Source organism: Syngnathus acus, chromosome 15 (genome assembly GCF_901709675.1).
Source record: "Syngnathus acus chromosome 15, fSynAcu1.2, whole genome shotgun sequence".
NCBI lineage: Eukaryota > Metazoa > Chordata > Actinopteri > Syngnathiformes > Syngnathidae > Syngnathus > Syngnathus acus.
In genome coordinates, this window is record NC_051100.1 from 3742818 (window position 1) to 3766130 (window position 23313).

Genomic DNA, 23313 nt, shown 5'->3' on the forward strand with positions numbered 1-23313 from the left:
GTGCATGTGAAACAAATCCTCAAGAAGGTGCAGATCAAAAATCAAACCTAACACTTTTTTGGACGATAAAGTAAAGCAACATAGAAAAAAAAAAAAGCATGCCTTTAAAAAAAAAAAGTATTTGAATAAAAATGCATTTGTGAGCTTTGTTGCCAGAAGAGTGCCCGATTTATGTCAGCGACACCTCCGGCAGGATTCAGCTTGTTATAGAGAGAATAATCTTTCCCTGCGGGTGAGGCCTCCAGGTGGCAAATGATTTAGTCGGCCGCTCTGTTTGTGCGATGTCACACTGCATCGCTGTCCGGGCCGCTCCTCCACTTTGCCAGGCTGACCCAGTAGTTCATAACGATGATGATATCAATGTCATGTCATGTGCGGGCAAACAGGGCTGCACAGCACTGTTGTTTTTGGCAGCCATTTTAGTTTTCGTAACAAAAATCCAATCGCTAATGATTAGCGCTTGATTAGCCCTTTTCTCAAGATCTGTGCTAAGGCTTTGTTTCTTATTTGTACGGGCACAGCAACAGGTCTACAATAAATGTGTCTTTGTGTTTTAGACAGCGGTTACAACAAAACAATGAGCTCATGAAATAACGTTAGCACAACTAACATTAGCTTGTTGCTAACTAGAAAAACTTAAGTTACAAGGAGATTTATCACAAGCTGGTTGTTGCGTAATATATGAATAAAATATTTTAACAAACTGGATGATGTGCAGTGATGCAAGTCATGCAATACAAAGCTATTTATCCAAAATGTTCTCATTGAACGCTTTACTTTCCTCAGCTAAATAACCAGACTTGTTGGTCCGTTGTTCAAGAGTCTTAAAACTGCCAGACCCTATAAACTACTTTTGAAAAAACTTTGAAAACATTTTTACGATGATTGCGGACTAATTGAAACTTGTTTTATAGCCTACTGGCTGCATTTAGTGATTGAGGGCAGTTAAATATGATCGATATGGTCTTAAAAAACGGTTTAGAAAAGCCATCAATTTTTCTCTCTCAAACCTGCAGATACTTTGATTACTTTTCCATAGAGAATGACAGAATACTCATTATGATTTCTTTGTGGGATGTATTTTCAGTTTTTAGATTTTGATCAAATTTCTCCCTTCATTTCCCCTCTGCTTCTCTTATATGCTGTCCAAAGATTTACATGTTCCAGAACTCCAACGATTCATATCTAATCCAATCATTTAAAAAGTCCATTTTCCAGATTATGCCCCCTTTAAAAAGCTGACGTATGTTGCTTTTCAGAGTCAGAGTCAGTCAGAGTCAGCTTTATTGTCAATTCCTTCATGCTAGGACACACAAAGAAACCGAAATACCGTTCCCCCTATCCCACGGTGACGAGACACAGCACACGATTAACACACAAGTAAAACAACGGGGAGAGAGTTCAGGACCCCAACAGCCCGGAGATCACAAACTTCGCCAGTGCTGGCATCCCACAACAAAGTCCCGGCACCATTCTTCACGGATGTAGACGCACAGTCCACCTCCACGCGATGTTCCCCCTCGTACAATGGCCCGGTCCGCCCGATAGCGCGCCATCCGCTCCAGACGCACAGCAGCCACGCACTGTCCGGTCCGCAGAACTCAGCAGGCATGTTGACGTCCAGCGATCGAACGTCCGCCAGAAGAATGGAAGGCACGGCCGGGCGAGCTGGGGTGGCCGCCAGCCAGGCCCGGACGCCCAACCGGGGGAAGAATAGCAGGCGACGCTCCAGGACGGCGCAGACCGAGCGCCTTTAATGTCCCCGCTTCAAAGTGCAGATCGCCACAAAACTCGCTTTCGCCGATGTCGAGCAGAACCAGCCCGCCGCACTTGAAGCACAACCCGGTACGACGAGACGAACACACAAAACTGGCGGACAAACCCACATTAAACGACAAAACAAAACACCGTTCGGGACAGAGAGTGGCCGCAGCGTGTGCACGCGCCGCCATCTTACTTGGACTTACTTTTCGTGCACACGCAGCAAAATTGCAACCTTTTTTTGCACTAATATTCATCACAATAAAATCAGTCATAAATTATTCCAAATTCTGTGCTAAAATATGCATAGCTAGGATTATAACAACATAGCAAAGCTCATTTCCATTTGCTACCATAGTTCACGATGAGATGTCATCCAAGTTTTGTGGCGGTATCACAAAAAAGCCATTTATCTTCATTTGACTAACCCAAAGAGGCAATTAATAATATTTTATAGTAATAAGTAATTTATACGATAGAGAAGGTGATAGAATCATATTCCCAATTGATTTTATGCACACCTACTCTATTATTCATCTCCTAACTCCCACATATCAATATATAAGATTATTACATTTTCCTCTAATTATGTTCATTCTTCTTATGTATTTGGGAGGCCGGAATGAATTATGTGTGGCGGCGGGTTCGCAAGCCCAAAAAAAGGGCATAGATGGCCAAAATTAATTATGTTCCTTTTTGTCTGCTTTTGCAGCTTCTCTTTTCTTGCCATTATGCTAAATATATTTTATGAAGTTAAATTAATGTGCATGGTAATTAAGAGCCACGCACTGAATCGTCATCAAGATGAGAACAAAGTCGAAATTATTTTTGCCGCTTCTGACAGAGTTCCACAAATATATCAAATTAAAATAAATAAATGGGTGCTGCTTGTTTGGATTGGCTATTTCCAGCTGTCAATCACAGTCTCAATCATCTGGCCCCCCTTTGTGCCCCGCCCCCACAGTTTGCCCTCCAGCCATGAGAAATTACTACATAATTGAGTGTAATATTTCATTAGCGCCAACACTACACCAGTTTCTTTTTTTTTTTTTTTTAAAAGGTCAATGTGCTAATTGAGGTGCATGTGGCGTAGATATTGGTAGCGTGGGAGCTATAAAGCCATTTATTTGTTTTCCTTGATATTCACTTTAAGGGCCACTCACGCGTAAGAAAATCCAGTGCATGGATGTGTCTTAACTATAACGATTTTCTTGCCACCACTACTGTCAAAGCTGACTCGAAAACAAACGCGCTACGCTAACAACAAGACTCGAGCCAATTAGCATGCATGTGTCATGCCCGAGTAGCCTCCTGGACCAAACTACGAGTGTACCCTCGTCATTCTACTCATGTGCTGAACTGGCTCACTTGTGAGGACGCAGACTGTACCAGCACACACGGACCTTTAACTGACATTGAATAAATGCTCAAACAGCTTTCCATAGTCGTTTTGCTAAAAGCCTCTATCGGGGGAATACAAATGAAGAAAAACACCATGACTACTCGATTTCAAACATCCCGCTAGTCCTATTGTTCCTCCAAATACAAAACATGATCATTGCATTAACACCCCTCCGTGCAATAGAGGTCTGACTCAAAAGGTAATATAGGGATTCATTGTTTGGTATAATAGTGTTTATGTAACGTAGTTAGCTTCACGCCGCTCCTGTTGATGTGGCATTATGCATCCTCATCATGAATCGCGTGCAAATGCAAATTGTAGCTTTCGTCTCACTCTGCTGCAATGGAACTGTGCTAGGAACATTTTGTATTATGTATGTCCTCCATGTATAATATTTATTATTGAGTAGCACATGTATATGGATAATATACCCAGACATTCTTTATCCTCAGCGTAGAATGACTATCATTACTGTGGCTCCTTCTACTGTATCTCTCAAAAGCTGTGCTGTACTTCCCCCAGCTGGTGAAGATGTGTACTTCACAAGGAGCAGCACAATGTTAAATTGAAGCAAAAAAAAAAAATACCAATATGTCATTCTGTGCTTTTACAAAGAACATTACAGTGCTATTCTCATTAAAAAAACACATTTTTGCCGGGGTTTCAGATACGTGCACTCTCAGCACGACCCCAGAATGCATGAAACTCCCAAAGGAACCTATATTGCTCTCTCGTGAATTATTTTCATGTTATTCCCTATAAAAAATACATTCTTGTAGGAATCACAAAGATGTAGTCATCCTAGAGTGCAGGCGCTATAGAAACATGCCTCCCACCTTCTCCTCCTTGACTTTCTGCTGTCAGTTTTGATTGAATGAGCCGGAATCTTTTTTTCCCCTCGTTCTCCGAATAAACGCGATGACACCGTAGCAGGCTGCCATAACAACAAACCCTTTTGCGCCGATGCAGCTCGACAGTCGTTCAAATCGCCTGCTTCTTGCCGTAATGACTTCAACGCGGCGGATCACATTAGCGAGGCCATACGTGCACAATGATGTGGAGCAGAGAGGCTTGACACTCTGTAACGCTCACTACCCCCCCCCCCCCCCCCCTCGCGCCCCCCAGTCCCCACCCCCCACATCCCCCGAAGTTTATACGCCTCTGCCTCTTCTTGTAAGCGTCACGCCGCCATCGGGCCTGAGGCGGGCGCGCTGGCTGACACCTGTGTGCCGCCCGCGCTTCTCGTGGCATGTCGCGTTGACACCGGGACTCTCTGCTGCCTCCTGTTGACACGTCTTACCCCTCCCTGTACATAATAAGTGGGTGGGTGTGTATGTGTGGCTTATTTTTATTTTTACTCATTTGAAAATGAAAGCAATGAAAACTGACTTTGTTCTAGCATAATTATATTGAAGAGCCGAGTCAGCCTTTGGAATTGCAGTCGTAACTCATGTTTAGTGGTTAAGGGGCACATTGGGAAGTGCCCCACCAGAATAAAAATTTGATTTAATTTAATAACGATATTACACTATTATGATGACTTACTAAATGTATTAGTTTTCGGGGTTACGTATTCTTCTTTTGTTGTTTTTAAAGTGGTAAATTCATCCAAACAATTTCTTGTCATTTTTTTTTCACAGTTAGTTTAATTCTGTCGATACAATGTTGAGGCCTTGAGTATTAATAATAAAAAAGATTTCTTCTTCCTTTGCGCTTCAGTGCATTGCTGCTGAGGAAATATTTAAACCTTGCAAGAATGAATTCCACAGTTTTTTTTTGTGTCACTATTTTTATGACAGTAAAACTCCACTCTCCATACGAGTCTACATCAGCTCGCTTTCTGTCCTGCAACAGCAAATGATTTTCTCATCCCCCCCATTGTCACATATGTAACATCTTTAGCTTAATCTCTATACCTGGACCCGTCTATGGGTATTTCTCAGCAGCTTAGAACGACTTTGTCAGGACGCGATAACGGCTTTGCCGTGGTAGCACACCAAGGCTCGCGATACGCTTCTCATATCCTGTCAAAGAAGAGCAAATGGGGTAAGAAAGTGTCATTTGGTCAGCACCCCTCGCACTGGAGATTATATTGTGTTGCCGCAATGATGAGAAGGCTTCCCGCAGAGAGATTCTGGGAACACGTTTGGTCATCGGCTCCCCCAGCCAAGCAATCTAAAGCGAGCACGGCGGCTGCCCATCTAATCTCGGCCTTTGTTAAAGCTCCCTACTTTTACCCAATTTGACTGCCTTCAAAAACATGACGCAGGAGAGTATAGCATCTAAGAAATGCTGCGAGACACTTGAGCGAGACTCGCGCTCTCCTCAAGCGAATCCCCGGTGCACTTTACCAAACACGGTTATTTTTAACGCCGATCAATCAGGTAGCAGCCACCAAAAACGATTTAATTGTCACCTCGCCGCCACGCTGCTTTGTCAAAGACAGATGGAGAGTGAGCGCCTGCGACACTCTGCGTAATTTGGCCGAAGATGCTCGGACTTGAGTTTAAAACATAATAAGCATTTTAGGCGTAATTACTGAAGGAAATAACAGCTAAGTCCCAGTGACATCAGTAAGTTGCAACAGAAAGTCAGAAAGAAATTCTCGGGAAAAACAGCAGAAATGTACTTCTTCCCTACTGTGGCTTAAAATCACACGCGGAATTACTCTGAAAACAAAATAGAACAAGCAAGTTTTATATTTTCTTGTATCGATTGGGCTCCCGACTTCAAATCACATTCATTATCAGCTCAATCAAAAGCAATGAATACAAACATATAACTAAAGCTTTAAAAAGGAGTGGGTTTTTTTTTTCTCTTGATGACTCAGCTAATGGCCGGGCTCGACTTTTAGCCGCAGAGGTGTGTAATCAAACACAGCTGAGATGATTGTTGTCGCTCACCACACACAAATTACAGGTGCCATAAATAGACACCGATGGCGGCGGCGTGTGTGCCTCGAGTGCTGATTCCAGCCCATCACGTCGTCTCGCCGCTCTGACACCTCGTCGTGCCACTGATTTGTGTCTTCTCATCTCAACCGCTCATTTCGATTCTGTTATTCAAACGGTGCGTTAGAAGTTTTAGATGCCACATAATGTGGAAAATAGACTCTTGGATTGTTAATAGTAGCACGTCCGGAGTGTCTGTCCAACCGTCAAGTGTGAAATTGACCAGTGTGTTTTCTGATTATTTCTGACAATGTGATCCAATCACACCACAAAAAGTTAACAAATTTGTTGTCATTGCTCTGTGTTTATGCAAAAATAGTAGCGGGGGGTCACAAAAGATATTTTTTGAGTCACATGCAAAATGGCAGAATTTCAACCCAAGTGTTTTGCATGTTTTCTTTATTTTTTGACCAAACAATAACAGAGACACCTGAAAACTCTTTTGTGCTGGCTCACAATGTCTCGTGTTTCCAGATTTAACCAACACATTACGCTGAATGAATGAGTGATCTTGAATTTGCGTTCAGGGCTGATTATTTTACAGCTTGGGCATTTATGCAAGGCTTCCCTGAAAACCAATTTCCAACTGAAAGGGATACAGTGTACAGAAAAAAGACACAGGTGTTAAAAAAAAAGTAAATAAATGATTTTTCTGCGGTGCTCCGCCAAGTACAAAACATCATCTTTTCGACAGTTGGCAAGTGGAACAGCCGCAATGTGTGTGTATACCTGGTTTTCATAACAAAAAGAAAGTCATCACAAAAGTTGGAAAACAATCTATCCATCCTGCAGACTCAGAGAGGCAAACACCCTGCAAGGACATGGCAGTGAATAATGCGAAAGGCCCAGAAGAATCATACAGCAGACAGTTTGGATCACCCCGTGCTGGCAAATGACTGATATTGATGTGCGGGTAGAATGTATTGCGCCGCTATTGGCATGTGAATAATGTGCTGTTTGGCTAATATAAATGACTAACATTTCCCGCTCGTTGCACCGTCGGGCCTTGTCGCTGAGTAATTGCCGCTTGGGTTGGCGTCCAGGGACAGGAAGCGGTGACACGATCTCCCGTGATGATGGTAGACGCTTTATGAATGTTGCCTTGACATGATGAGATGACGTTAGAAATAAGCCTGGACATGACTGTGATTAAATGTGCCCTCACAATTTAAATTGCTTGACTGATAAAAATCATTTTGATGTATTAAATTCAAATGATCACATTTTCTATATACGTCTGCCTTCCCTCTCCATCTCTTTCTACGGTGTGGAAGTTGTGTTAAACATAAATTATGTAAATCAGATGCTAAGCGCTAATCGTTGTCCTCAAACTAACACTGTCGTATAACTAATGTTATACTGTACTATGTTGGACAAAACACTAAAATTGTTAAAAATTATACTAAAAGTTACTTTCATATCCAGAAAATATGTTGGAGTTTTACAGTAGTAAACTTACATTCAATACAAGATGTGACAAGGAAGCTAAAATACCCGCTAATGGCTAACTGTGCTAATCTGTGTTAGGAGGTAACCTGGCTGGTCCACCAATGGCAGAAACTTTATTCTAACAAAAAGCTACTTTGTAATCTTAAAATATGTATGTTGTAAAGAAATTAATGTAACATTTCATAAAAGATGTGACAAGGAAGCTAAGCTAACACCCGCTATGGCTAACTTATCTGCGCTATGGGGTGTCCTGTTTGGTCTGTCAATCTTATCTACAGACTACGGCAAGATGTTGTTTTAATTAATTCTGTCTTCCATCATTGGTTATGACAGTAGTCAGATTAATAGACCCCCCCACCAACCTTCGTGTTCCATTTCATTAAGAAGAAAGGCATGTCATGTCAGCCATATATTTTCGGCAATGCAAACGGGAGGAAGCCCTTCCCGTATGTTGCTCATGATGAATCAGGTCCATTCTCAGCTGAATTTGTGCCATCAGTGTGATTAACATTGAAGCCAGTTTTAGATTTCCTTCACACTGGGACGATCATCTGGGAGTTAGCCCTGATAAATGTTGAAAAAGGTGTAATTAGCGTTTGCTGGCTGGCTGGGGGATATTTTCTCATACGTTCATCCAAACCTTCCTCCTAAACATCCCACCTGACCTGCCTTTTATAGCTGCATCTGCTCCATGCTAGTTTTCTTTGCATTTCCTTGGAGAGAACCAGCAGCAAGCTCCAAATGCAAACTCAAAGTGCTTTTGTTGCAATAACTGAACAATAATTTATGTTTTCCCCAAAGTCTCTTATGTACTTGAAAAGGAAACTAATGCTCATTTATGTATTACCGGTAAGAGGAAACCTCTGTATCATCAATTATTGTACTGTTGTTGCTCTTATTTAAAAAAATAAAAATTCAAGACATATTCACTCAAAAAACACAGTTTATAAAATCTAAAAAAATATACAAACAAGTTATAAAATAGAGACAGAATACTGTAAATAATTTTAATGAATATATATATATACACAGGATGCATAAAATCATAGTAAAGCATCATACTTTAAAGTTACCATGACAAAAAGTAAATTTTTATTGAGGGATAAAATGGAACAGATTTCGTCAAACTTTCTTTTTTTTTTTTTTACATACTTCTTGTTTACTCAAAATACATCCAAGAAAGATGAAATTGCCAAAGTTATGTTTGTGCCAAGCGTAATCTTTGATGCTTTTTGAAACCTCTCCTCCATGAATCAAGGCTGAAATCTTTTTCTTCTTTTCGAGGCATCATCGATCCCCGAAGTCTTCTCCTAATTCATCTTGCCGTTGACGTCTCTTCGCAGGTTCCCGCCCGTTAGCGAGCTGGCGCCGGTGGGTACGCCATTGGGGACCATTCTCGCCGCCGCTATCAACCAGACCATCTACTACTCCATCGTGGCAGGAAATGATTTAGGTATATTTCCATCGGCGCTGTCTTTGCTCGCAAACAGCTCGTGACAAAAGATGCATAAACATTTGGTTTCAAATACCTCAGTGCCAGTGTGGCCACAAAGCGAGTACGCGCCACGGAAAAGCTTGAAAGAAATATGTTAGTGAGAAGTCGCTTGATCTGTATTTTCAGTGCACACCGGGGGCATTTGAAATCCAAGTTCCTCCTGATATCATGTCAGCAGATACTTGGCTCAGCTTTTAGTGGGTTGCCAGTTGTAAAACAAGCTTATAATTGACAATACTGTAAAAAGAAAAAAAAAAAACATGCTACTTCTCTAAACTCTTATTTGGTGAGAAATGCAGGAAAGGCAGTTTTCGCAACAGAAAAACGCAAATATTTATTGGAGGTTTGTTGCCTTGAAAAATAACCATTTTATTATTTATTATTCAATTTTATTTTATTATCCATTATTTTATTATTATTATTATATTATTATGTTGTTATTTTTATTGACAATTTGAAACAATTTCCAAGGCACTCTTTTGGTCTCGTAAAAAATGCATCAATGCTCGCCCCGCCTCTCCCCCCCCCTTGCCTGCGGGCCACTGTCGAGTAAGTTGACAACACGATGACAAGCGAACAGTCTCTAATGGCTGAGGCGTGGGCCGCCAGTAAAAAAATAACGTGCTTTGCCATAAAAGATGGACGTCATTTTCTTTCCTGTATTGTCACTCAAGCGCAGCCGACTGTTTGAATGACAAAGGCACGGCAACGGAGAGCCTCTCGTAACGGGAAGGCATTACACATTCATTTCAAATTTTGTATGAAATATTAAACGGCATCCAAGTAGCAGATGGTGGCGACTCAGTAAGTTGCAGATGCGTTGCAGTATTGTTTGTCCTTTCTCCGGCCCGGGGTGGAACAGACAGCGGTGACATGTTTGCAAACCCGCAGCACTTGCTTGTCACACTCGTTGGCAAAATCGGCGCCGCTTAATTAGTCCCTGAGAGAGCAGACGACCCGGCAGGTGCAAATTTACTGCGCTGTCTTTTTCTTTTTTTTTTTTGTAGAGAGTATGAGAAGGCAAAATGAATGAAGTAGCTATTTTCATCACATGCAAAGTCCTTTAGTTTTTCCTCCCTTTTGTTTTTTTTCTTGCCCGGTTTTGTTTTTGTCCGTTCCAGTCGGTCTCACACCACCGCCGCTTTTTTGTTTGCTCGCAGGTCACTTCCGTGTGGATAACAAAACGGGCGTCATCTCAACCGCAAAGCCGCTGGACTACGAAAACGTGACCAGCTACGTCTTGAGGGTGCAGGCCGACTCGCTGCTGGTTGTCATGTCCAACTTGCGTGTGCCTTCCAAAAGTAAGTAAAGGAGGTTGGATACACTTGAGATCATAACATCATTTTGTGAAGCAATAAAACTAATTAAGCCTGATTTGATCCAACCGTCGAGGAGCTAAAAAAAAAAAAGACTCAGGCAGTTATGTTATTAGGCCAACAATCGTTCTAGAAATATTTGTGACATATGAAACACATCAACATATCAAATTGTCAAAGCGCTACGGCAAGTGCAGAAGTTCAGCAGTCTAACAATAAGTCGCTCGCGCGTGTCATGTGACATCTTTTGATCGCCAGTGACAAGCGACAGCTCGCCCCTGGGCGATTTGCGTGGGAAGCTCACGTCGCAGTCACACCAATCGCAGAAGAGCTAAATTAATTATATGCTCAAAAAAAAAAAAAAAACAGCCGAGAGCAGTTGAACCAAAATAGGAAGCGAAAATTTGCTTAACGGTAACATCAGGTGGACATTTTCTTATTTTCTCACATTAAAATTGGAATCCTACGTGGATATTCCCGATTACCTGGCAGCGCAATCATTTTTTTTTGGCGCTAACCTGCCAAATTTGATCAAATGGCATCGCGCCTTACACAAATGCAAATGACGTATCGGCTGACGGATAGACTCTCCGGCATGATTACCTGTTCTGTTTCCGTTTGCTTCAAGCTAACCAGTTTAGGCAGACAAATCACATATTTGACGCAACTTTTCTTTTTTTTTCTTTCTCATCCACTCTTGAAAAGCTGCTTTTATGATCACTTGTCAGCCGGCTGCATTTGCTCACCCACTATGCATACATATTGGCTCATTTAGAATTTGGAAGCTCGGCTCGGCATTCAAATTGTGAATTTTGACTCCTCGTCTCGCTTGTTTACCTCCTTCCCGTCAATTGTCAACGTTGACTTTACCTTCGAACGTCGAACTCTTAACGGCCGACCTCCGGTTTGCTGAGGAAAGCTTCTAACGAACGAAACGTTTCGCCGATGAATTATCGATGACCTAGCGTATGTCGCGTCTCTCAAATGCTAATCGCGGGCGTTACAGCCGCGTGATCCGCTCGCTCGTCTCTCATCTGACAAGAGTCAAAGTTAAAGGCTTTTCGCCATCGAGATATGTTGGCTGACATTTCGTCCTCTTTTGGCAAGGCACCATCAAACGGCCATATTAATACAATCATGATCAGACGTCTTTCTCCTTGTGAGTGGCTGAGTTGAAACGAGATGTTTTTATCCTCTGTGCCCCCTTTTAGTGAGATGATTCAAACGAGTGACTCTTCTTGTCTGTCAATGAACACGGAGAGAACCGAAATAACTCGCTTAGACCGACTGAAAGTAGAATTTCAAGAGGCGTGTCAACACGGTCGTCGTACGCGAGGCACTGCTGGATTCAATGAAGTCGTTTTTCGGCTCAATATAGGGAAAAACGAAACGGTGCATCGTTCCCAGACCGAATCCTGGCGAGGGCAGGTTGGAAATTGTCGAAGACGAGAGAGCCAGAGCAAAAGTGAGCGGCCTTCATACGCATCCCCGAGGGTCCTTGCTCTCTGTCTCGCAGCTTTTGCGGCTGTAATCTGATGAGCGGTCGCCGTGCGTCCAAATCCCCGTGGCGCTCCGTGTTCTCCGATGCAACGTGACTTTTACACCTTTGCATGCCAGAAGATGACAAATGGGATATGACGGTGTGTTTTTTTTCCCCTAACATAGACTGCTTTTGCTATTTTACACATTTGTACACAATTATGTTATGCATATAATTTAATATGATATAATAAAATAATAACTAAATAAACATAAAATAATATAATATAATAATTGGCTGTGATTGCAGTTCCCTTTATTTCAACTGGGAAAAGGTTATTGGAGATTTGATTTGGGCTAACCTTCAAATAATTATTTCCATTCAATGCAATTTTTTTTAATGACGGCTAGCAGAAAGTTTGAGCTAGTGCAAAGTTCCCCGGGATTGATTAGCATTTCACACCGACTCGCCTCACATAATATTTCATCATCATTTATGCTGAGTTCACCGAGACTCACCATCGCCGCTGTTTGCTTGGAGAATTTCAATTGTTGATTTCCCGATCGGCTTATTGGGGGCAATAGGAGAGCCCGGCTCCGCTCTGCGTTTCTGGCTGCCTAATATCGTCATTGATCAAAGCAAGTCGGCCTCATTATTGACTCTAATGCCGTCCGTCGGATGAAACCAAAAGGAGCTCCTGGCGCCCGTGTCGTTAGGAACAATCTCCAACTAAAATGAGAGCATGTCACCGATCTTTTTAATGGCTTTAGAAATAGCTTGCTTAAGAAATACAGATGAAAATTACCACGGAATGTACAATCACTTCCGTTTTTAACGAGAATGTCCAAATTGCCACACAAGCCGACGCAATTGAGAAAAAAGACGCGGAACTGCTTCATACGCCAGCGTAAAATAATGAGGATTTTTTTTTTTCTGATCAAAAAGTTTACGAAGCCAACTGCATGCAATGTTCTCGGGAATGAGATGCCTTCCGCGTGGCACGGAAAACGATTCCAAGTTTTCAAGTTGTGGTCCGGCTGACGACCGTGACGAAATGATAGTGGCACGGCCATTTTCATTTCAAATCATGGATGTTTGATCAACGGCGGTTCTGATTATCTTGACGGACGTGTTTATTCAGCTGCCAGCGCTCGACGGTGAGGAAGCGAGAAAACCCAAGTGTCATGTCATCGTGTCGGAAGACTTGTGCAAATTGGTAGAATCAAAAGTTAGGAACCACTTGAACTGGTTATGACCTGACCCAAAAAGCCTAGCGGTTAGCATGTCTGCTACGCATTTCTGAGTTTCTTGATTTGAATCTCGGCTCTTCTCTTCAGTTTTTCCTGAAGAACTGTCAAAAAAACGTTCAATTGAACGCTAATCATTTTGTTGCAGCCAACACGGCCAAGGTGTTCCTGGAAGTGCACGATGAGAACGACCACCATCCCGTCTTCACCAGGAAGCTCTACATAGGCGGCGTGACCGAGGACACCAAGATCTTCAGTTCCGTTCTCAAGATAGTGGTGAGTAAAAATATCCGCTTTCCCCGTTTGTGATTTCAACAATGTGTATAAACCTTCAAATTCACCAATTCACTTCCAGCCCAGTTCAAATAAATCTTTGACGTCTTTAGCCGTCACTGGTAGTGAATGACGCAAGTGAATGACACCCTGCATTAGAACATATATTCTTTATCCTCTGCGAAGAATGACAACTCACCGCAGCTTACTGAGCGTTTTGGATAACTAAATCTTCCATGAGTCAAATTTGCAAAGTGCATCTCGCCGATTGGTATTCTTTCCTCAGTTGCCATCATCCGGCACGTCTGCGGCCTTCCGTGAGGTCCCCTCGTTCCTTCCCCTCTTCCGTCAATAGCGGCTGGGGAAGAGATTGCTGCTATTTATCAGTGTCACTTGCGACACAGCCCGAGAATTGATGCCTGTGTTTGAGCTCGGTCGCCGCTCTGAATTTGTGCCTCTGAGGTTTTTCTCCACTTGCACTTTCCATCACATTTACTCGATGGACTGGCTTAATGGAGTGAAGGCTGGCTGTGAATGACAAGCTTCTTTAGAAGACACTTTTAATTCTTTTATTTAATTTTTTTTTTTTAAACACTTTCATAGTGAAAGGTCCGGCGGGAAAAAAAAGCATGAGGAGAATTTAATCATGAGAGGCATTTATTACAAGAAGAACAATCTGCAGCGGCCAGGTGGAACTACGCGAGATGGAGATAACGCGAGAAGAGCCTGCAGCTGCGATTCTTCTTCCGTCGCCTTCATATCTGCGCGGGAAGAAAAAAAAGCAATTATCTCCCCTCATCACTTGAATGCGCCCTTCCTTTTTGTTTGAAAGGGCTTGAAGTTAAATTTGTTAATTATTTTCGGTTTATTTATTTCAGCATAACCTTCTCGATGAAGACATCTTGGTATGACACGGAGCAATTAATATTCGTAGCCGCTGCACTCGCAACTCTACCGCTCATTGAATTAGCGGGCCCGCACAAATCGAATGCAATTCGTTCCGAGAGACTCTTTGGCCTCTCCAATTCCAATCAATTTTCTCCAGAATGAATGCTTTCCAAGAATTGAACTTTTTACCTCATTAGAAAACTTTTCCAAGTACAGGTAATGGGATGTGAAAAGGGAGGATAAAAAAGTTAATGACCCTTGAAGACACAAAGTGCATTTTTATTGACCCGACGACACCTTGAATTTTATTTATTTATTTATTTATTATACATCTATTGTATATTTACATATTATTTTATTTATTTATTTATTATACATTATTGTATATTTACATATTATTTTATTTATTTATTTAAGGCTACCGATCGGGACACGGGGAACTTCAGCGCCATGGCTTACCGTCTCATCATCCCACCGACGGCGGAGGGCCAAGACAGCTTCGTCATCGAGGCGTACACCGGCGTCATCAAGTCGGCCATCATGTTTCGAAACATGCGCCGGTCGTACTTCAGCTTCGAGGTGATCGCCACCGACGACTACGGCGAAGGTCTGAGCAGCAACGCTGACGTGGTGGTGAGTCTCGGGAAGGATTAGCAACAAATTCATCATTTTAAATTCCTGAAAGCTTTTTCTATCAATTGCTATTGACTTTGACATGCGGGCTATTTTTTCCTCTTTTATACAATTCTGGAATTAAATTTCCAAATGAATTCTGTGTCGCGCTGTGTACCACTTTTTTTTTTCTCATTCAAACCCCATGTGCAGTTTTCCTCAATAATTTCACAAGTTCTTCTTTTGCCCCAGTTCGGCGCTACGCTTCCCCCAGACATACTTTTTTTATTCGGGTCTGGCACATCGCATCAAGCTAACAAGCCCGCCGAACAAGACGGACGGTGGGAAAGAGAGCGCGGGACACCGCTTGAAAATTAAACAGGAGAACGGCGATTTCTTTACAGCACTATTAGTTATTCATTGAGGGTTTTCTCAGTGCAATAAGTGGGATTATTCTTTTTTTTTTTTTTGCTATTGCATCAGAATGGGGTTTACTCCATGATTCATTTTCTATGTAGGGCTTGTTCTCATTAGGGTTGCCGGATTTAACTTTTGGGAGCGAGGCAGGGAACGTCGTGGACGGTTTGTCATGTCAGCCAATTGCACCACATTATTACAAGCAGGATGCATGAGAAGATGAACATTTTTGAGTCCATCATCTTTTGGTGGGTCTGCAGGTGTCTGTGGTCAACGCTTTGGACATGCAAGTTATCGTGTCAACCGTCCCGCCCACTTTGGTTGAAGAGAATAAGGACCAAATCATAAGGTAAGGGGATGCGTATTTAAATATTTTTTTTTCCCCCCATCAACTACGATTAAAATGAATATTCAATTTTTAATCATATGGGATAATGTGACTTGGAATGTTTTGAAAATAGCTCAACTCCCCCCAGCCGACGTCATGTGGTTCTATTTGAGTTAATCCAAAGTGCCTCTAGTAATGACAGCAAATTAAAATCAAACTAATGACATGATTGTGTTTACTTGATTTTTACGAAAAGGGAACTTACTGTGTAATAAAAGGCGTGAAAGGGTTGGCGACGACATTTCACCAGCTGCATCACATCCGTCCCTATTCAATCAGTATTTTATTTTCCACATTTGCTTGGCCTCCAGTGTGACTTCCAGTTAATTGTTTTCCTTGTTTGAATAGCCCAAAAAAAAAACTATAATAATTGCACCCTCTCCAACAGGATGAGCTCTATTAGTTTTAAGGTGGCACCTAATTCAGCGTATAAATTTGTCACTGGGAAAAAAAATGGCTCATACTATAGCAACTTGCCAAATGAATACTCTTCTTGGGCTCTTCTATAAATATCAATCAGTCGAGCAAAGGTCTTGCAGCATTTGAGTGTATAATACAGGCTCTTCTGTCCCCCATCCAAATTAATTAATGATCGCGATTTGGCGTAACATCCTTTAGCACCTCCAGAGACTCGCTTCTTTTGATCTAATGAGGCTATTTGAAAGGCAAATTGGTGGTCATTGTTGATTTTCAAACGCTCGCAAATGTTGAGGCCTCGAGATGCACTTGTCTGAAGGGGGAAACAATATTAGTTTTAGCACTACCGATCACGTTGTTTGTCAACGTTGGCAAAGGCTGAGGAGAATAATCGGCGGCCAAATCGCAGCCCGGTCGTTGCCAGATTTGTTGAACCGATTCCGAAGCTAATGTGAGTTTGATGAACTTTGTGATGGCGTTGTGGCAATTTCAGTATCTTGGAGAGTTACATCCAGGACCAGATCCCCGGCGCTAAGGTGATAGTGGAGGCCATCGGGCCACGTCGCCACGGCGACGGCTTTGAGCTGGAGGACTACAGCAAGTCGGACCTCATGGTGTACGCCATCGACCCGCTCACAAACAGAGCCATTTCACGCCAGGAACTCTTCAAGTAAGATTATTTTTTTTGTGCATTTAGATTTTGGCCCACTTGATCTTCGGTCACCATTCAATGAGGGTAATTGACATCTGATTTGTTGTCATTTTTTCTAAAAATCCAAACTATGTTGATGGCATTGAGGAGCTCCATGTAGTGCTTTGGCGCCATCTTGAGTCATTTCATACACAATTATAAACCTTTTTAAGGAAGGGTGATAATTAAAAAGTAATTGAATTGTATTCTGGTACAAACAATATATATCTAATTATTAATTTCGATTCAAGTTCTTTCTCTGGTTTCTCAAATTGTCCCAGTAGAATAAGCACCGAGAAAGAATTCCGTTTTTTTTGTTGTTGTTGTTGTTCAAATGTCACACTGATGCGACACTCTCCAAGCGATTTTCCTCACCGCTAATGACTGTTATTTACTGCATTTCATGCCTACAATATAGCCCCACAAAAAATATTGCGAACGTTATTTTCCTCCTCTCGCTACGACACACAGCAGAGCCACAATGGTTTCAAGGACTTGGACATAAACCAGCAATGTATTTCACTTGTTCTTCTTGGAGAGTGAATGTTCCCGTGTTCCCAGTGTGTGTCTGGCGGAGTGTGATTACGCATTTTGTTGACCACGTTTGCATTCTCGCCGAGTGACGCATAGAAAAGTGTTTACAAGACTTTTTTTTTTTTTCTCTATCAGGGAAAAACAGGTCCTTCGTTTGACAGTTGGGGACAGGATTGAATTTGCTTTTTTGGGAGATTGTGTGCAAAAAGTCAAATGTGTCATTTTAAACTCCCGCTTGCGCTTCATTGTAGATTTCTGGACGGGAATGTTTTGGATATCAACAAGGAATTTCAGCCTTACCTGGGCGAGGGCGGCCGAATCCTGGAGATCCGCTCGCCGGACATCGTGGCGAGCGTGAAGAAGGCTGCCCAAGCCGTGGGCTACACCGAAGGCGCCCTCCTCGCTCTCGCCATCATCATCATCCTCTGCTGCATCCCTGCCATCCTCATCGTCATGGTTACGTATAAGCAGTGAGTACAACGTTTCTGCCGGATCACATATAGGAACAACATCAGCCCTTCTTGCTCCTTTTTTTTTTTCTTTCTTGTCATTGTACATGCTGACTACGCATTCCACCGGCCTCATTTCCACGGCGGTGATTTGGGAAAGCAAATTAATTAGCGCTCGTTTGTAACAAATACCTACAGTCGGTCGTACCGTGTCGTCACGCCACTTAATCATGTCCGCCCCACGCATATACACAACAGTGTGGCTCGCTTAAGTGTGCAATTCACAAAGAAAATATTGGATGTTCTTTTGGGTGCTCAGAAGCTGGCTACGTATTTTAGTCATGCTTGAAAGAAAACAACAGCTGCCTGTTAACGTTTTTGAATTTAAGCTAGACTGATAAAAATCATGACCAGATATATATATCTAACATTTGTTTTGTCCCCCTCCCTATCTTGTCCTCTCGCTCCGCTCTTCCCATCTTTCTCAACATCAGGTTCAAAGAGTAAGTAATTATTTCCATTTATGATTGTCAAGTTGCTTTTGTTTATTTTGTAAGTGAGCGGTGCAATTTAGCTCTACTAGCCCTCATTAGCTATTTAAATATATAAATTTAAATACCCATAAATATATATGAATATTTAAATAAATCTATGAATTTAAATATCCATAAATATATATATTCAAATTTTAAATATATAAATTTACACCAAATATTTTCTGAGGCACCTAATTAGTGTTAATACCCACACAATGTGCTTATATGAAATATGCTCAAATGTGTTTTTCATAGACGACAGGCGGAGTGCGCCAAAACGGCCAGAATTCAAATGGCTTTGCCGCCGGGAGGCAAGGCAGCACCCACCAGCGGGGCCAACCTTTACGAAGAGCTCGGGGATAGCAGCATGTGAGTCTTCCTTGACCTCCATTTTTAAACTAGGAGTAAATATAACCACCAACACTCCCTCCTGGAGTCATGCTCACTCAAAACAAGCTATCTATGCTATACCTAGCTATCTTTCTAGCTAAATTAATTTCATGCATTGACTGACGATATCTAGCTAGCTGACTGAAACATATGGTACGCCACCACAAGTTTTATCTTTTTAACATCTTGAGTTTTTTAAAAACAACTGTTGTCGCATTAGATGTGTGTTTTTCCAAGCGTATAATATTAGCAAGAGTAAGCGGTGAAGGTTCATCCAAATTTGTTGGCAGTCAGGTTTGTTGTTTGAGGGTTTGTTTTGGTGTTCCTCCTACGCTCCGTTTGTTAGCTAGTTTGCCAGCTCTCTGCTTGGTTTTGCTGGACTCCCCGGGATGCAAACTTTTGGACAAGTGAAGACTCTTGGGAGTTGTCAGGATTGGTGGTGGTGCTGCGTAGCTGTCCGTTGTTCAGCCACAGAATGTGAACTTTGGGTCCGCTACAACATTTTAAGCAGTGCGTACCGTCAATTGTCACCGCTGGCAACATCACCTTTGTGTTAGCTCATGCGGCACCTAACATCAACATACGACATCTTGACTAACCCTCAGTCGCCTTACCATCTGTCTGTTTTCTGTCCTTGCCATGGTGTCTTTTACTATCTGGATTCAGACTGCAGTAAGTAATCTCCACATCAAAAATTCCCCAAACCTCCTCCTTGTAGCTGCTAGCTTCCAGGTATGCTTTTGATTAGCGTGACCTTTTTCAAACGTGGACCCGAAGGGAAATCCTTTTATCCCACGTATCCAAACGATTCTCCTCGAGACTCCGCTTCATCTCGTCCTCTCCTTGCAGTGTTTTGGGTAATAACACCGCATCCTTCAAGTGATGCCAGTTTTGATGATCTATTACAGTGGCAACTTTTGATACGTTACTGATCCCTGTCAGAGATAATCTTCTGGGTTGAACTTTCCAAAAAATCAATACATCAGTGCAGCTAATGATTCATCTAACTCTTTGGCATACTTCTGGTTCTAATTGCTCTGCGATTAGCCACTTAGTCTTTTCTAGCCGCCCAACAAATCAAACATTTACCTTTTCCTTCCTCCTTCCCTCTCTGAAAACATCACTGTCAATTGTTTTCAAGTCTTTTTTTCTTCTTCCTCTGCATCGCCCTCTCCGCACCAGGGCTAAAAAGTGTGTCATTGAGGAAGCCGACCATCAAAGGATTCTTAGCGCCTTTGCCCGTCGCGCCCTCGCAGCCCACAGCAACGGAGCTCCGCGGGTCAACCTGCCCAAGTCGGAGAGCAACGTGACCTTCCTCTCCGATCGCAACCCGCTCATCACCCACAACCCCGTCTACGATGACAACAGTCACCTCGACAGTCCGGACATTTACACCGGACGCAAACACCCTACCAACAACCGTTTCTCCTTTTCTGCTCCTTATTCCGAATGGTCGGGGTGCGCCTGGACAATGCCGGCCCGCATCCACGCTGAGGCAGACGAGACGCCTCGGAGGCAATTGCTCATGGACGCGTCTGACTGGGAACTGCAGATCCTCCGAGCCGCCGTGAGACACGGGCAACTTACGGACAGTTGTGGCGGCCAACCGCTGAGTGGAAGCTTCGAAACCAAAATGTCAGTCCGTGAGCAAGCCAGGCAGTTTGAGCAGCAGGCCCTCCTGCAGAACAGCCAAGGCTCGCCCTCCCCAATACACATCAGGGACCACGACGGCACCAATGTGCCGGAGCTGTCCTCGGATGACCTCCTGTCAATTCTGGAATGCCCCTCGACCTTCGGCCTGGATGTACCCCCGAATATTATCGTCACTCAGGGAGACGAGTCTTGGTCTCTGTCTAAACCGAGATCCACTCCGCCTGTCCTCAGGAGGTTCAGCTCCAACATCTCCAATTACGTGACAGTGGAGCCATGTCAGATCCATGTGGAGATCATACCCGACCCTCCCGAGATCCCGCCGCCTCCTATTCCAGTCCGTCCGCCGTCCCCACCCTCACCCTCTACGTCCTCAAGCCCTGACCCACCTTCATTTACACCCTCACCCCCTGACGTTCGTAAACCGAACGGTACCAATCGGGCCTCTCCTCCTCCTACTCACAAAGAGCTTGTCCCCCCACCTCCGCCGCCGCCTCTCCCACCCCTACCCTCACCTTCCATCGACCAGATCAGCCCGGTGGTCCAGTTCGTCCCTACATCTCTGCCGGCCGTGTCCTCACTTCGACCCGTTTCGGAACGCAAACTCCGCTCGCCCACCGTCTCGTCACGGGCCGAGACGGGGAAGCGGGAGCTCAAAGGGATCCTTAAAAACCTCCAGAATCTCGCCGACATAGAGAGGTCTGTTGCCAACCTGTACAGCCAAGTGGACAAAAATTGCAAGGTGCCCAAGTTTAACAAGAAAGCACACGTGACGGGTGCTGACAAACAACAAGACTCTGATCTCAGCGCCGAGCAGAGCACGCCAAAGCCTAACTCTCGCAGCGCTTCGCTCCAAAGCTGCTCAAGCGTGAACTACGCTGAAAGTCAACCAAACGTGGCGGCCGAGATTCAGGGCTCAGATGTTGCCGAGCTCAGCGAACCCGCTTCTTCTCAAACCACAGTTTTCTGATTCTCTCACTCCATAGTCACATTGTTTTGAATTTTACATCTCCACTCTTTGTTTTCCTGTTCTTTGTTTCTCTTTCAGATTTTTGTTTGACTCTTGCATCAACATTTTTGATTGTGTAGGTTTCTCACAGAGTTTTTTTTTTTTTACTCGCTATGTTATTGAAAGACGCCACTGCCAAAGAAAGTGTACTCAGCTTTGCCACATACGATGCTTTTTATAGGCCTGCTTTGCTCCATAAAAGTTTATACCAGTTGTTTTGGGTCAAATTGCAGTTTTTGAGTAAGCAAGCGCCGTAGTTCACAGCATTACGCATTACAGCGTGACAAGAATTTCTTGGTTTTATATTGTGCCTGTGACCTTACAAGCTTTGACTTCTGCATTGCCCTATCAGAGGAACCCAAACAATAACAAACTAATTCCTCGCCCTTTAAACCAAAAATATGTTGCTAAACCCTTTTTTCAAACGTAATCAATAAAAACAAGAGCTGGATAATTCTTATGATTGCAGATGAGAATGCAGTTTCCATCTGCCTAGCCAAAATTAGCCGGAAGGCAATATTATTCCGTTTCTTCAAAAGATCCAGAAATTACGAATAACTCTGCAGCATTTCCCAAAGGCGTGCACATTTCTTGGATATGAACTCTTAAATATTCAACATGTGCCGATGGTAAGTACCTCAAAATACATGCAATAAATCACCATATGTTATGTCTCTGAAGTTTTCTCGCCCGTTAAGCAGCGATGCAATATTAAAGGCGAGGAGTGAAGTTCTTTCATTTGCCACTTCGGAAAAACGCACGACAAATTATCATTTCTAAATCGATATTTAGACCCAATGATATTTGGTGTTTGGAAAAGTGAATTTTCCAGGCTTAATCCCCGACCAAAGTAATCCACACAAGCGAGCCTCCGACAAGAGAAGCCCTCGGTAAAGCCTCGCGTGGCGGTTGCAGATCCAATCACTCGGCGGGCTCATCCTGAATGAGGTGACCTCTGGAGACTCTGTCAATTGGCATGTCTGCAGAGATCCTGCCAGCTTGATAAAGTAGTCACTCTGATGTTGTGCAGCACACTTGAAAAGGCTAATTACAGAACCAATCAATCCCTGAGCGACGAGTCCGGGCCACTCGCTGCCTGTGAGACTGTCAAGTACAGTTACTCGCCCCCTCCCCTTTTCTCTTTTGCTCTCTTTCACCCTCTGTGTTCCATTCATCTTCTTCCCCATTTGGTCTTCCCACACATAGTCCTGTCAAATCCAAATCTCAGGATGATCGTTTACCTTTTCTCTCCCTTCCTGCATCACGACTATTGGAGGGGGGAAGGGGGCGGGGCTTTAATTTCCGACTCTGACACCGCCGTAAACTGCTGTTTTGATGCTGTGGCCATTTTGCCAGAGTAAATAACAGGATGGATGAAAAGTCAAAGTCAAAGTCTGCTTTATTGTCAATTTCTTCACATGCCAAGACACAAAGAAATCGAAATTACGTTCCCACTATCCCACGGTGACAAGACATAGTACACAATATACATACAAGTAAACAACACAAAAAATACTTGTGAGGGGGGAAAAAAATCTGTTGATAAAAGGAAGTTCTCTTCCAGAGTCGGCAGCGCCGGCCGGCCACAGGGGGCGTGGCATATACTGCCATTCGTAACCAATAAGGGAGACTTCACGATTGGCGACAGTTGAAGCTGTCCGACTTTATCATGTCAGGCATAAATGTTCTAGCCTTGCAATCCGCTGCAGCGTTTTTTTGTTGTTTTTTTTGCAAGAAGCCGGCAGCAAAGCCAACAGGTCATCCATCAGAGCCCACTTCCATCTTCATCTCCACTCGGGAGGTGCAAGCCAATCCCATTGTCGGGTCATATATCGGCACGCCGGTGAAATGGTCATTAAGTTGGACTTGCGGGTTTGGAAGGCTTTGCAGCTCCGTTTTGCCTCGCAATGAATGCGCCGCGTTCGCATCGCTGCTCGAGGCAGCTTTTTGATGAATTT

The 23313-nt window shown here is 43.3% G+C and overlaps 1 protein-coding gene across 7 annotated transcripts in view; it reads left to right on the forward strand.

Annotated features, from left to right (window-relative positions):
* Nucleotides 1–23313, forward strand: part of pcdh15a (protocadherin-related 15a) — a 107643-nt gene that overhangs the window by 78582 nt on the left and 5748 nt on the right. For 5 of the 7 annotated variants that reach the window (XM_037271319.1, XM_037271316.1, XM_037271318.1 and 2 more), the window contains 9 exons: nucleotides 8907–9016; nucleotides 10219–10359; nucleotides 13250–13377; nucleotides 14680–14895; nucleotides 15552–15640; nucleotides 16590–16766; nucleotides 17573–17791; nucleotides 18265–18273; nucleotides 18562–18675. In XM_037271319.1, the coding sequence (XP_037127214.1) occupies nucleotides 8907–9016; nucleotides 10219–10359; nucleotides 13250–13377; nucleotides 14680–14895; nucleotides 15552–15640; nucleotides 16590–16766; nucleotides 17573–17791; nucleotides 18265–18273; nucleotides 18562–18675 (1203 nt within the window). The other 2 variants (XM_037271320.1, XM_037271323.1) reach the window with 2 other exon arrangements.